This window comes from Galeopterus variegatus, unplaced genomic scaffold, assembly GCF_000696425.1.
Source record: "Galeopterus variegatus unplaced genomic scaffold, G_variegatus-3.0.2 Scaffold1937, whole genome shotgun sequence".
In the NCBI taxonomy this organism is placed as follows: domain Eukaryota; kingdom Metazoa; phylum Chordata; class Mammalia; order Dermoptera; family Cynocephalidae; genus Galeopterus; species Galeopterus variegatus.
The window spans coordinates 119,566-135,087 of record NW_007728048.1 but is presented as its reverse complement, the minus strand read 5'-3'; the positions used below and the strand labels follow the sequence as shown (position 1 = coordinate 135,087).

The 15,522-nt window shown below is 38.6% G+C and overlaps 1 protein-coding gene across 3 annotated transcripts in view; it reads left to right on the top strand.

Moving 5' to 3' along the window:
• MME (membrane metallo-endopeptidase) overlaps positions 1-15,522 on the top strand; it is a 148,352-nt gene that overhangs the window by 53,916 nt on the left and 78,914 nt on the right. For 2 of the 3 annotated variants that reach the window (XM_008579682.1, XM_008579684.1), the window contains exons 2-3: positions 4,138-4,307; positions 5,375-5,410. In XM_008579682.1, the coding sequence (XP_008577904.1) occupies positions 4,148-4,307; positions 5,375-5,410 (196 nt within the window). In that variant the 5' untranslated portion in view covers positions 4,138-4,147. Of the gene's footprint in view, positions 1-253; positions 443-4,137; positions 4,308-5,374; positions 5,411-15,522 lie in introns of those variants that run through there. The other variant, XM_008579681.1, reaches the window with a different exon arrangement.

Sequence of the window (15,522 nt, the reverse complement as noted above, 5' to 3'; positions counted from 1 at the left end):
CGCACGCGGCGGGGCTCCCGCGGCCGCCGCCCGGCCCCGCGCGCTCATTGGCCGGGATGTGTCTGCTCAGCGGCCGCCAACTTCTCCCGGATCCCACTGGTGAGTCCCGGGAGAGCGAGCTGGCACCGCCGAGCTGGGCGCGCAGGGTTCGGAGGGCGGGAGCGCCGGGCGCTGGAGCCGGTGGGACAGGGACCCGAGGGCGGAGGAGGCGTGCCCTGGGCCGGAGCCGCAGCCGGGACCTGAAGAGTGAGGGGAGGGCTCTGCGAGTGATGTCAGGTCGGCGCTCCAGGTTCATTTCCATAGCTGCCTGCAGCCTCTGCCTCGAGGAGTTATGTGTGGTTCCCGGGATCAGCGCTACCAATTTGCAGCGGTGCTGATTTGGGGGCTGGGAATTTGCCATTCCGCTGCACCCAGACACTGATTTTTTTTTTTTTAAAGCAAGGTTTGTTTTTATTTTGGTTTCTGTCGGATTTTCTCCTCGTGTGTAACTCACTTTTCTATTTTTACTTTTCTTAACCTGAAAATCTTCTCATTGTCCCACCTCTCCGTCTAGCTTTGAACCTTGATTTCCTATTATGTAATTTATGCGTAAATCACGCAAGGGTTGGTTGGCGTGGGTTGGGGGTGTTCTTTTGTAGATGAAAGTTTTAAGACCCTCTTTACTTAACACTTCCAAGTCTGTGTGTATTGCTTGAAAATACGGGTAATTATAATCGAACATCCGTCTTTAGCCTCTTGATCAAGTCTGTTCCTCCCGCATATATGATCCACATGACAATTTTATTAAACAGAAAATTAGTACCTGACATGCAGCGTCAGCGTTTGGAAGCTGCTATTCGGCAAACCTTCTGTGAAGGGGTGTAGCTTCATTCCCTTGCATTATTGCTGGGTTCCAGCACTTTAAAAAAAAAAAAAAGGAGTTTCTTAGACTTGAGGCTGTGTTTTTGGTTGTAGAGCAACACTACACATGGGAGTAATGTGGTTGGGACTTTGTGTCCAGAAGTGCATATTTCAGGCCAGAGGTACACGTACTAATTAAGTTTCGGGAAACAAGATCATTTATCTTCTCAGCTTCTCGTAGACACAATCTGAATATGGAGCCTGTTTCTCCTCTTCCTGTGCCTCAGTTTCCATAATGCAATCTGTAATTGCATGGCACAAACTCAGGGACTTGGAGAAATAAGTTAAGGTTGTAATAAGCTGTGGAGATGAAAATTGCTTAGACACACAGACTTCCCTTTAACAAATCAGTTATCTTCCGGGTTTGGTGATTTGCCTTTCTGATAAAGTGATGCTCGATTGGTATAAGAATTACTGGTTTACGTGGCTTTGAAATTCAGCTTATACTTAAGCAATATAATAATTTATTCTTTGGGCTGTGCTGTCCAGCTGAAGTTTGCAAGGTTCTTGTTGGGTTAGACCTCCTAATTCTCTATTTTCTTCTGTGGTGATGTCTACTTTTTGATTTAAACTGTTTAACACATCTCCAGTTGAGGTGAAACATTTTAAGAATGTAGATAAATAATTGCATATCCTGCTTTATATGGGACTACAAATATCAACTTTATAATTTTTGGTATTCTTTTGTTTACTTGTCCCCTTTTAAATGTGGTTGGGTGTGGTTGAGCTGGATATTCAGGTTACATGGGGTTAATGGTACATTCGATCCTGAGGCTCAAGATTCTGACCGCTATTTTCTTAAAAGAAAACAATGAATCATCTAGAATTAACTGGAAATGAATGACAAAGTTAATTAGGAGGTTAAACTTGCATCATTTCTGCCTTTGTTCAATGCTTTTGAAAAATGCTACTTAGGAGCAGAAGACTTCTTTAAAGAATTTACAGAGCATTTACAAGAGGGGCAAATGGAGAAAGTTTGGAAGTGATCCAAAAATGATATTCTTTTGGTGCAGGTAAAAGGACTAAACAGCCTCAGTCACAGCCTTAATGTCCCTGTAACTATTTCTGCAGCCTTAGGTGCCTAACCGTTAAGAGCACAGCTGCCCCGGTACCCCGATCTCAAGGGTAAGGAAGAAAAGCCAGGGTAAAGTAACCCGAAGGGAGAGAGAAATGCCTGCCTACTAGCTTTACTCAACCAGGGAAACCTCGGGGTACCCAAGAGCACCTTTAATTTAACCCCGTGGCTGCCCTGGTTCGCTGCCCCAAGTTTAACTTTACAGAGACACCAATAAGTCGTTTCTGAGAAAGAACACAAAGAATGATGTGGGTCATTTTATACCAGTACAACATTTCTCTAGATTGTCTTCTGAAACATCACTGGAGTAGGGGGAGAAATATTTAAGAAAGGAAAATAGTCAAGCAAATGTGATTGATGTTCGGATGTTCTTTAGGCCAGTCTTGAAATCTGGGGGGACTGGGGAAATTACTCTTTTTATTGTTTACCTCTGTGTGGTGTCCGGGTGTTACAATTGTTCCCATCTTTTCTTTGCCAACCACCACCCCTATTAAAATAGGACTAGGATCAATGCAATTCCATATCATAACCCCAGGTGCTGAGACTAAGCCAACATGAGTTACATAACCATTAAGTAAGATATTTTAACATTCAGGTACATCACATTCCACTTTTATTGAGCAGACACAGTTTTCATTGTGTGATAAAATATTTTTATTTGATCGTCTGCCCTTGCTTATAGCCTCATGTAATCAAGGAGACATCATGCTTAAGACCTTGTATCCAGAAATTTAAAGTCCACTTGTGGTTCACTTATTAATAACTCACTGGGGAGGTTAAATTCCTAGTTACCTGCTGGATCTCCCTGACAACTCTTCCAATGTAGAATCTGTTTGTACTTTCTCCTATGCCTCAGTTTCCATAAAAGACACCCTCAGGAAGTTGTGTATATTCAGCAAAGATCTTTAACTATAAGGGCATTTCTGGGCAGTCACTTCATCTAAAAAACTACGTTCTGATTAACCTGTATTGAGCTATAAACAGCTAACCTGTTAGTTTAAGATGTCTTCATGCAGTCATGCAAAAAAAACTGAAGTCTGTTCTAAGCTTTGGTGACTGATAAACAATCACTAGGCCCTTAAAAAACATTTAACACTAATATTAAAATTTTAATATTTAGGCTTGTGTCTCCTTAATTTTTCCCCCTAAATTTCTGCAATAAGATAGAAAATAGCTTTTATTGCATGGTAGTTTTGTTTCAAACAATGACCAAATGTGTTTTTTACAAGGAACATTGACTAGTTGTGCAGCCTTGGGCAAGTTACCGGACTTCTCTGTGCCCCTGTTTCCTGAAGTATAGAATTGGAATACCAGTATCCATCTCATGAAGGTTAAGTGAATTAGACACTAAGAATCATGACTGGCAAGTGGGAAGTACTTAATAAGTGTCAGCTATCATTAGTAGAGGTATTAATATTATTAATTTAAACACAAATTAAATATATATCTTAACAATTGACCTGCAAGGTAGATTTATTTTTTTAATCATGTATTTTTTTCCTCCTTCAGTTGCACAAGGAAACATTAACATTAATAAGGTTAATATCTCTCATCCCAGGGTGTAGACCACTCAGTTTCAGAATGTTGTGTACCTAGTTAATAGATACCTATATCAGCAGTAATAGTAATTTTGAGCTAAAAATAAAAGTTGTTTTTATGACTAAAATAAACTACCTCAAGTGTTTATTTCTATTTGTATTTCAAATTATTGCTTAGTCAAAACCTCAAGATATTATTCATTGATTTTTGAGCTTATAAAGGAAGCTACTGGAGCAAGATATAAAGTTAACCTTTGACGTTGGTCCAGAGTTCAAAAGGGTGAATTTAAAACTTTCTTAATGATGGTACAGCAATTATTTGCTTCTGAACTGTTGAAATAACCCTATGTGAGTATTTAACCAAGTCTCTGTCTAACTTTGCCTGGAATCTTTAGTGATATATCAAAAAAACAAAAAGTTATGACTGGGACCTGTCAGCTTCATCTGTTTCTGTATTGTTTCAGCATCAAAATTTTGATTTTTCAACAGAAAATTTTTATTTCTAATTTAAAGTAAATTAACCTTTTACTTTTATTCAGCCACATTAAGCATTTGGAAAATTGTATATACATTTTCTCTTTTTACCTATTTATTTGTTATTATAAGTATTTTCATTTTTTGCAGATTTTAGGTGATGGGCAGATCAGAAAGTCAGATGGATATAACTGATATCAACACTCCAAAGCCAAAGAAGAAACAGCGATGGACCCCACTGGAGATCAGTCTCTCGGTCCTTGTCCTGCTCCTTACTGTCATAGCTGTGACGATGATAGCACTTTATGCAACCTATGACGGTGAGTTCCTCCCACACCTGTGCATACAGAAAGCCAAAAGAGGATGAAGACTTCGTCTTCCGTTTTTACCATCTACCTAACAAATATAGTAAGGGTAGAGACACTTAAAGAGGGTGATATAAAAATTCATTTATAAAATGTAACATCAGTATGTCAAAACAATTACCTTTGACTAAAGTACAATGTCTTTTATGTCTGAGCTGAGTTGTGAATTTCCAAGTATATTTAGTGCACTCATGCTTACTTTATGAGAATTCTTTTATTTATTAATTAATTTTTTTTTTTTTTTTTTTTTTAATTAATTTTTTTTTTTTTTTTTAATTAATTTTTTTTTTTTTTTTTAATTAATTTTTTTTTTTTTTTTTAATTAATTTTTTTTTTTTTTTTTAATTAATTTTTTTTTTTTTTTTTAATTAATTTTTTTTTTTTTTTTTAATTAATTTTTTTTTTTTTTTTTAATTAATTTTTTTTTTTTTTTTTTTTTTACATTTTATGTTGTTGTGGAGCAGTTGGAGGGAAGGGGAAGAAAGAAGGAAATAGGGTGGGGAGAAGTAGGAAGGGGGAGGGGCGGGGTTGAGGCCTGTGGCACCCCTAATGTATAATTTTATTTAATTGGAGTACGCACAATTTTATTCCCAACTTTAGTAATATCATTAGTCAACTTTTGTTGTGTCATTGAAATTCTAAACGAGCTTCACAGGAATTTAAGAAGTCTGGTTTGAGTCTTGGAAGTTTTTCACAATAAAAATTAGAAAGATTGGTTCCTTAAATGGGAAAAAAGTGATTACCAGATTAAAACAACTGCTTATTTCAACTTAATAGGCCTATGACTTAGTTGATAGAGGGGATATAATAACATTTTTCTTTATAATAAAAATTTCACATTTAGAATTTGCCTATTTTATTTCCCTATATTCATTTCTAGCCACTGATAATGATATATTACTTAGTTTTTAGTTCTTGCTTTAAGGAGCTGCATAATTGGTGGCTTTTAAAAGAACAAAGGGTAAGGAGAAATTAGAAAAAGTGTGTTGCAAATATTTATGCATATACCCTCCTTTTTCTAGATGGTATTTGCAAGTCATCAGGCTGCATAAAGTCAGGTAAGAAATGGTTTTCAAATTTGATAGTTTTACAATTAATGTTTAACATTTAAAAATCAAATGCTAATGTATATCTCTACATTTGCTTTGTTTATGCTCTTATTCGCTATAGATCACTTATTTATGTGTCTGGTTTTATAGCCAAGGAAAATCAAAATATATTTAAATATTAAATTAATTAACTTGTTTATTCTAAAAAATGACTCACGGTTTTCAGTCCTGGGGTGTATGGTAGGGCAATGGAGAACAATCACTCTATTTTTATGGAGACTGCCATGTATTTGGAGAAAGAAAATGAACACATATGAAATGGCGAGCATCATAACATCAACTATTACATTTCTCAACACACATCATTGGAGGGACGGCAATCAGAAGGGAGTGATATGTTGGTGGAGAAGTTGCTATTCATGAAGGGGCTTGAAGAGGAGCTAGGATTTGGAAGCAGAAGTGCAGACAAGGGAATTCCAAACAAGGACAAAGAATGACAAGAGTAAATCATGTTACTAAGAAGTAGTCAAAATGTAGCTCTGATAGATAGGGGTACATTATGGAGAGCCCTGAAAGGCCTTGATGTTGTAATGAAGGAGAAACAGATATTTTCTTGAATGGGAGAGTGATGAGACAAAAGTCAAAAGATGCTTGTGGGAATGCTGGGCTAACTGGATTGAGTGAGAAACAGTAAGCCTTGGAGGAAGGTGAGCAGGTGGGGAGTGCTGCTGTGATCCAGCTGTGAGCTGAGGAGGTCAACCTGTGCGGGGTAAGAGTGCTGTTGAGACAACAGGAAGGAAAATTGGGTGACTTGATGGAACTGACTTGCGAAATTGTTACACTTCTCACTGTAACAGGGATGAAAAAAAGATTACTCAAAGCAGCATGAATGCAATGAGAAGCCCGAAGGGACTGCACCTCAGCAAAACTCCTGTTAGAAGGAGAAAACTGGGTACAGCCCCAATTCAAAGTTAGCTTCTGTTTTTTATTGTAAAGACAGGGAAGTTTCACAAGAAAAATCAGTTGATTCAATCATTTCAAAAGGACACAAAGACATGGGCAGTGTGACAAAAGTTATCCATGGCTAAATATAGCTTAAACAATGGAAACTAGTAACATCAGTAAAATCACATGACATTCCAAAGTACAATTTATGAAAAGCTAAGTTGGTCAAACTGATCATTATCTAAAATATAACCTCTCCATAAATGATTTAAGCAAAAGTTACATTCTTACAATTAAATCTAAGTATAATTGTCTCTAAAGTTTCTACCAACAGACAACTTGCCCTTAGCAAACATTTTTTTACATCTTTCCCTTCAGCAATTCTTAAAATCTCTTATTAGGATCAGTATGACAACCACCTGTTAAATCTAAAATCATTAAAGTATACAATCCCATACCTAAGCAGTGATTAGAGTTGATTAGATGGGCTGTTGCCACGTTATCTATGGGCCTTTGCCCCCTGGCCAGGGACTGTTGCCTCACACATGTATTACCTAAAAACCCTATTCTAGAAATCAAATGAGAATCAAGATTCCTAACCCTCCATACTAAATGTAACGAAGGATACAAATGAGTTAAAAATGACACCTAGTTTAAAAACCCAAGGGACTGAGGAAAGTGGTGGCGGCTCATACAGAAATGGAGAAATTAGGAGATGGATTTGGATGTGTTTGGTTTAGGACAGGGGTAATATCCAGGTGAGAATGGACAGCATGAAGGCAGAAATGGGGAGGAGTAAGAAGCTGGAATTTGGATTTGAGATCTGTCAGCTTAGGGGTGATGGTGGAAGCCTTGGGAGTATTTGAGTTCCCAGAAGGAGAAGAGAATAGGTGCATGGGCTGAATCTAAGGCAACATCAATAATTAAGGTAGAAGGAAAATAAAGTCAGAAAAAGAAACAGAGAAGTATATGGAACTATGTAAGTCACATCAATTAGAGTGTGGTGAAAAAACAAGGTCATATGTCCTCTCTTCAAGGAGAAAGATGGTAGCTGGGTACAGCACCCTGGGATATGAACACAATACGTATGCCCTTTAACAAGAGATTCTAAACCTCCTTTCTAATGTCTACATGTCTTCCAAGAAATAAAGGGTCCCAAATAATTTTAACCGTTTTCTGTTGGATATTCTTATCTGGGTTTTTGTTATTCACTGAACTTTGTAAAATAATGATGGGATAATATCTCGGAGTTCTAGCATATGGTTTGATGTCCTGAATATGTGCCCTTTACTTTTCTCCATTGCTGTGTGGTAGGTTTTTTGCTCTGGGTCTCAAGTGCAATGGCCATACACCCTGAGATTTGACATGGGGCGCTTGAGGGAGACCTGATTTGGACACCATCTGTTTGCTGTTCAATATAAGAACATGCTTGTTTCCTTCCAAGGGCTTTCTCGGAAACAAAAGAAGTTCCTTTATTCCCCAGGGGAATTGCTGCACAGGTACATTGGCTGAGAGATATCCAGGGTCACTGTGCACAAGTTGGTAGGTGCCCAAGTTGTCAAAGTTACCATTTACTCCCATGCAAGATCCTCCCTCTCCTTTCTCTATCTACAGCTACCTATTATAAATTCATTCCTGTCCTGTTTTGAGAAACTTCACTTATTTAGCTCTATTTCACTGTATTGGGTTCTAGTGGTTAGTTCCTTTGTCCTTAATATACTTGACATGTCTTTTTAAATCTCTTAATCTATAGGTTCTCTCTTCTCTCTCTCACTCTTATTTTCTCTTTCTCTCTCTCTCTCTCTTTTTTAATGCATTTTATTTTGGAAGAAACTGGATCCTTTGACTAGGTGGGCATATTTTTGTAAACTCCTACAGGTGATTTTTGCCCCAGAGATCTACACAAGTTCCTCTAACAATACCCATCCCAAGATTTCAGATTCCATTTGGAATCTTGACTTAATGTTTAGGGATATAATTTTTAAATAGTGTCTGACAAGTCTCAACTCATTAAAATATATTTAACTGCTATCCTTTAATTGTAGCTTAGAAATCATACCAAACGTAAAAATACCTCCCAGAACTGTATCTTGGCAGAGAAATGTACACAGTAGAAATAGCTCCAGTGGTAAACAAGGTTGCCGTTCATTTAGCTCTGTTGGTTCATATGCTATTAGAATACTTAAATATTATTGGTTACTATTCTTCCTGGGGGAGAAAATGAAGATTATGCACATCCTCCTGGATACACTCTTCACGCCTGTGCACATACACACACACTGTCAGGAAATTTTTTTCTGCTTCAGAAAATACAACTATTTCTTTTAGAAGTTGCTGCAAATTAGGAAAACTTCTAGAGGAAGTCTTGGACAGAAGCAAGTAATCAAGAAGAGTGAGAAGAGTGGAGTGGATAGAAAAAAAGATGTTGACAAAAATATAAAGTATCTTACCAGCCATTTTATAGATCATTTTTAAAAACTTGGGAGAGTTCAAACCTGAGCATAGAAATTCTTGAGAATTGGAAAAGTGGGTATATATATCCAATGTGCTTGCTTTAAGTGAAAGTTGGTTTCAACTTGAATCTTTCTCCTAGTGGAAGGGAATGTCACGGCAAGTGTATTCTCTCTTTGATCTTTTGAAGTCAAGTAATAGAAGTCAAGCCATACCAAGGTAAAATAAAATATTGCAGAAGGTTGTGGATCATCTTGAAATTGTCTGGGGTTATGTGTTTTAAATCTGAGCATCTGTGATTTAAATATTTATAATATGTATGAAATGATGTTTATAATAATACTTTAAATTAACTTGCCCATGTATGAAATGCATCAGTATGAAAGATTATACCAGAACTAAAGTAAAACAAATACTACGTACCAAATAACAGCTTAAGGCAGGGTTCAAAATCCTACTATTGAAGTATATTATTCATTACTTCTTCCATATAACATTGTCAAAATCTTGGACAGACTTATCTATATAAGTCTAAATCTTGAAATTGGCTTCCATTGCATTGTAACCTCCATAACTCAGAAGATTTCAAGGGATCTTGTGCTTTAAATCAGGGTTTCTCAACTTCATCACTGTTGACCTTTTGGAGTGGATGGTTCTTTGTGTGGGGCTGTCCTGTGCATTGTAGGATGTTTAGTAGCATCTCTGGCCTCTAACCACTAGATGCCCAGTAGTAGCCCCCTCCAAGTTGTGACAACCCAACAATGTCTCTAGGTGTTACCAAATGTTCCCTGGGGACAGCAGAATCATCTGTGGTTGGGTACCACTGGTTTAAATGATCTCAGGAGGTCATCAGTGCTTTCCCTTCTGTGGTAGGCAGAATAATGGCCATCCAAAGATCTCCAGGTCCAATTCCCTGGACCTCTGAATATGTTACCTTATATAGCAAAAGGGACTTTAAATATAGGATTAAATTAAGGCTCTTGAAATGGGGAGATTATCCTGAATTATTAGAGTGGTCTTAAATAATCACAAGGATTCTTATAAGAGGAAGGGAGCAGGAGGGTCAGAACCAGGGAAGGAAATTTGACAACGGAAACAGAGGAAGCAGAGGTCCGAGCAGTGCAGCCAGGAACCAGCGAATGTGTGCTTCTTCCAGAAGTTGGAAAGCAAGAGGAATGTCCCCTAGAGGAATGTCACCCAGAAGTACCGCAGCCCTGCTGACCCTCTTTAGACTTCTGACCTTCAGAACTATAAGATAATAACTGTGTGTTTCAAGCCACTATATTTGTGGCAACTTGTTATAGCAGCGATATGTAATTAATACACCCCTCCATAATTCTTTTATTTTAAGGCTGTATTTGAAGAGTTAAAACACACGCACACACACACACACACAAGCATTTCCCATCAAACTGCTGTTTTATTACTAAATCGAGGTGTGTAATATAGAGGGATAGGGATGGGATGCTAAAATAGATTAATAGGGAGTGCTGTGGTTTCAGTGCGTCCTTTCCAAAATTCAGACATTGCCAATGTGATGGTATCAACAGGTGATTAGGCCATGAGAGCTCCTTCCTCGTGAATAGAATTAGGTGTTCTTATAAAGAGGCTTCCCCCCCCCCCTTTTTTTTTTCTCTTTGGTGGCTGGCTGGTACAGGGATCCGAACCTGTGGCCATGGTGTTAGAAGGCTGCGCTCTAACCAACTGAGCTAACCAGCCAGACCATGAAGAGGCTTGATGGAGAGAGTCGGTTCACTTTTGCCCTTATACCTTCCACCATGTGAGATGTAGCAAGAAGCCTCACCAGATACCAGTGCCTTGATCTTACACTTCTTAGCCTTCAGAGTGTGAGGAAATAAATTTTTGTTCTTTATGAGTTACCCAGTCTCAGGTAATTTGTTATAGCAGCACAAAACAGACTAAGACAAAAGTAAGTATAATAATAGACTAGAGGAGGCTAATAATGGGCTAATAGAATATAATAAAATAAAAATAAAATAGAATAATAATAGCTAGCACTTAGGTTATTTGTCCGGCACAAATTGTAAACAGATTACATGTATTAACACATTTGAACCTCCCAGCCCTGTGAAGTAGGTACTCTTATACCTTTTTTTGCAGGTGCACATACTTGGGCTGGGATTCCTAACCCAGACAGTCTGGCTCCAAAGCCTATATTAATGACCACTTTTCTGTGTTGCTTCAAAGGACATCAGGAGTCTGTCAAATTTTTAATACCCTGTGTCTGTATGTACAGTTTATGAGAGTGGATTGCCTCCCCTCCTGCTAGAATGTGGCGCTAAAAGACATAAGATGGCTCTCAGAGAGTTGAAATAATTAAACCAGACTGAGAAATAGGAGAATAAATATCTCAGGCCCCAGAAACCAGCTACTTTACTAAGAACAGTGAACAACTTTATCAGTGAATTTTGTACATCAGAATACAGCAGGGAGTTGTGGGGTCTAAAGGAACAAATGGTAGCAGTGTGGTTGTAAACCATCTAGGGACTAGAGAAGCCAAGTTAAGATACACGAGCAGTACAGTCCACAAGAGAGCCCACTCAGAATCGTGCAGGTTCGGGCTGCACAGTCGTCTCTGGCAGCCCAGAGAGACAGACTTGTGGAGCATTGAGACCTGGGTGACTCACCTCTCAGAACTATCCACTCTTTAATTCTGTTCTTATTAAGCAAAATTTTGATGAATATTTAATTATTAATACTAGGAAAGGGGGTATCCTATTTACTTGATATATTCAGCATGGTAAGATAATATATTAACATTCTGAGTTAACTATCACTTTTGTGTGGCTTGAGCTATAACCCTTGAAATAAACTGAACCTTCTAAATGTCTAGTCATTTCTGCAAGGGCCAGATCATAGTAATGTCCTAGGTGAAGTATCTTGGCACCAGCTGGCTTTATCCCGGCCGTAACTTGGCATCTCTGCCTCACCATCGACCATGGTCTCTCCTTTCTTGCCTAATAACACTCTCAAACCTCTGAAGAGAAATGGCACAACTACATGCATATAGGAACAAATTCAGACTGACTTTTGGGGCTGCCATCCTTATAGCAACTTCTTTCAGTGTACAAGATGAAGCTATTTTATTATGTAATTAAGTTTGAAAAAATCCTTCAGGCAATAAGAATGCAGCAGGTGTCTCAGTGGAGAGACCACTGAAACACACTTTTGTTAATTTAAATGTGGCATGTGGCAGTTTGCTTTGGGCGCCTTCTCTGACACAGTTCCTTTAACAATTGGGTAGCGATACTTGCCTTAAAATTTCTCCTGTCAAATTAGCATCTGCGAATAAAATCCTTTCCAAGAAAGGAAGTTAATTATGTGATAAATACACACATGTATTACATGTTTTTCTTACGGACTAGCCTGTGGCCTATCCATGTATAAGATGTTTTTCTTATTTTCTGGGGAAATTTTCAGCAGTGGTGCACCATCATTTTTTTATGCATGGTTAAGGAATGGAAAACATAGATAAGCTAAATATAGTGGCTAAAAGGAAAGAAAATTAGCAATGTCTGGTAAATTTAGTGGGAATACAAAGATTTGCTTTACAGCTACAAAAATTGTCTATTTGTAAAGGGGGTGGATATAAATTGTAGCTTAGGCTGAGATAAGGACCCTGCTTTTACACTTAAAATGTGGGGGCCGAGCCCGTGGCACACTTGGGAGAGTGCGGCGCTGGGAGCGCAGTAGCGCTCCCGCCGCGGGTTCGGATCCTATATAGGGATGGCCGGTGAGCTTACTGGCTGAGCGCAGTGTGGCCGGTCTCAAAAAGGACAAAAAAAAAAAAAAAATGTTAGAGTGGGAGACATGGGAAAATCCTTCTGTAGTTGAATGGTCCTGCCTTGTCCAGCTCGTCAGCAAAACCATGGGGTAGTGAGGTGCTTTCTACCAAGCCTTTGATATGATATGAACTCAAGTTGTTAAAATTAATAGATTATTTAAGATAAATTGAGAAACACAGAATTAAAAAGACCATGAGAGGAAAGTTGCACAAACCCTTGAATTCTGAAAATTTTAATTCTTTAAGACCATTCAGAAAACGAGATTGGGTGAAGGGTTGGGAGTGGCTTGTTTTGATCCCAATTCTGGACTAACTGAAAAACAGAATAAATTTTCTCTGTTCAAAAACACCTTCACCCCACTCCTACTAAAAGGGCTATGTATTAGTCAGAGTTCTCCAGAGAAAGAGAACAAATAGTTTAGAGAGAGAGAGAGAGAAGAGGAGATTTATTATGGGAATTGGCTAATGATAATGGAGGCCAATAAGTCCCATGAAATGCTGTCTGCAAACTGGAGGACCAGGAAAGCCAGTGGTATAAATCTCAGTCGGCCTATGAAGTCCTTTATTTTTTCCCCCGGTGGCTGGCCAGTAGGGGGATCTGAACCCTTGACCTTGGTGTTACGTAACTGAGCCAACCAGCCAGACGTTTGAAGTCCTGAGAACTGGGGGAACTGATGGTGTAAGTCCCAGAATTGGAAGGCCCCAGAACCCAGAGTTCTGGTGTATGAGGGTAGAAGATGAATGTCCCACTTCCAGAAGAGAGAGAATTCGCCCTTCTTCCACCGTTTTATTCTAGTTAGACCCTCAGTGGCTGGGATGATGTCCACCCACATTGGAGCGGGCAAGCTGCTGTACTCAGTCTACCCATGCAAATGATAATCTCTTCCAGGAACATCCTCACAGACAAACCAGAAATAATGCACTATCAGCTGTGCGTATCCCTTAACCTCATCAAGTTGATGATGCCTAAAATTCACAGGCTATAATAAAAGAGATAGACAGTACCAAGTATTAATGAGGATGGTGACAAACTAAACCATACATGGCTGGTGGGAATGTATATTTCAATACATTCCAGCATAAAATGTTAAGAACCATTTTGGAAAACGGTTCAGCAATTTTTACAAACAGTTCAACATTATAACACCAAGGCCCACCGCCAAAAAAAAAAAAATAGAAACAAAAAATTTAAACATGTATTTTCCACACAACCCAACAATTCCACTTCTGGGTATTACCTAAGAGAAATGAAAACACATGTCCTCAGGCCGGCCGGTGGCACACTGCTACAGTGCGCCGCTTGGGAGCGCAGCGGCGCTCCCGCCGAGGGTTTGGATCCCACATACAGACCGGCCGCTCACTGGCTGAGCGAGGTGCGGGCGCAACACCGAGGATTGCGATCCCGTTGCCGGTCCCGGTCCGGTACGGGCGCGACACTGAGGGTTGCGATCCGTTGCCGGTCACGAAAAAAAAAAGAAAAAAAGGAAAAAAAAAAAAAGAAAAAAAAGAAAACACATGTCCTCAGAAGGATTTTTGATTGTTCATTACAGCATATGCAACAATATGGGTGAACCTCAAAAACCTCTATTATCTAAGTGAAACAAGCCAGACACTAAAGAATACATGTTATATAATTCCATTTATATGAAATTTTTAGAAAAGGCAACACTATAGAGGCAGAAAGCAGGACAGTGGCTGCCTGGAATTGGGGGTGGAGCAGGGACTGACTGCAGATGGACACAAGGGAACTTTGTGGGTTGATGGAAATTGCTCTAAAATTGGATTGTGATGATGGTTGTACAACTATGTAAATTTACCAAAAATCACTGGGTGAATTTTATGATGTCAGTTAACAACTCAGAACTGTTGAAAACAGACAAGAAGTCACCCTCATCCCTTTTTTCCATCTCTCCAATGTCCATTTTTAAGTAATTATCTTATATTTTGATCTTAGTAAATGTTGAGTTCATTGAAATCCATTTTCACAATTCAAGTGATTATGTGTAGTTTTCAATGTCTACCAGATCTTCACTAAATAAAAAGTTTCCCAGTTTGAGTGAACTCCTATTATTTGATTATATTAGGGTTGTACTGATGAAAAGTTTATGGAAATAGTAAATCAACTAGGAAGTTAAAATGACTTCAGGATTAGGTACTGAAGCACTGTTTGCATGCCCTGGGATTTCACCTACAGGGGAAATCAGAGAGAAGTGTGGCCAGGTGTACCAGCATCTGAACCAAAGCCAGACCACTGGCTCTACCAGAGCAGTTAGCAGGGGTGGTCCTGCTTCTGGAAAAATGTGTTGGTTCTCATACAGGGGCTATGAGATATTTCCCTTTTCACCTTGACTGATAGAAAGTCAAGAGCTAAATTTGTTTGTAACCTGTAATTATAGGACCTCTTTGTATAAACGTAATTTATTAGCATTATTTCTGTCCCTGTTTTTCTTTCTCATCTAATGTATATGTGTTTATTTTATGTATCCTTGTAAGGCCACTTTGAATTCTTTTAGGAACAATGGAGATTAATAATTAGTTGAATAGAATATAGATAAATTCCAGCAAGAGATATGTGCAGGAGAAGGGCTGTTAAATTATAAACTTTGTTTCAAAGAGATGAAAATGTTATGAGGCACAATCTTAAAATGTTATGAAGGCACAATCTTTTGAAAGCTTACTGCTTGTTTCTCCACTAAGCCCACTTTTAGCATAGGAGAGCTAAGATGTAAGTTTTGGCCACATCCTGTGTTGTTGTGTGGTATTAATTCAGTCAGTTTAGCTTTCTGCATTTCATTTTCCTTATCTGCAAAATTAGAATTAAAAGTGTCTCATTTTACAGAGAAACAGCAAAGACCAATGACAGCCCATTTCATGTTACCTGTGCTTCAGGGAGATGCACTGTAGGTGTAATGCACAGATA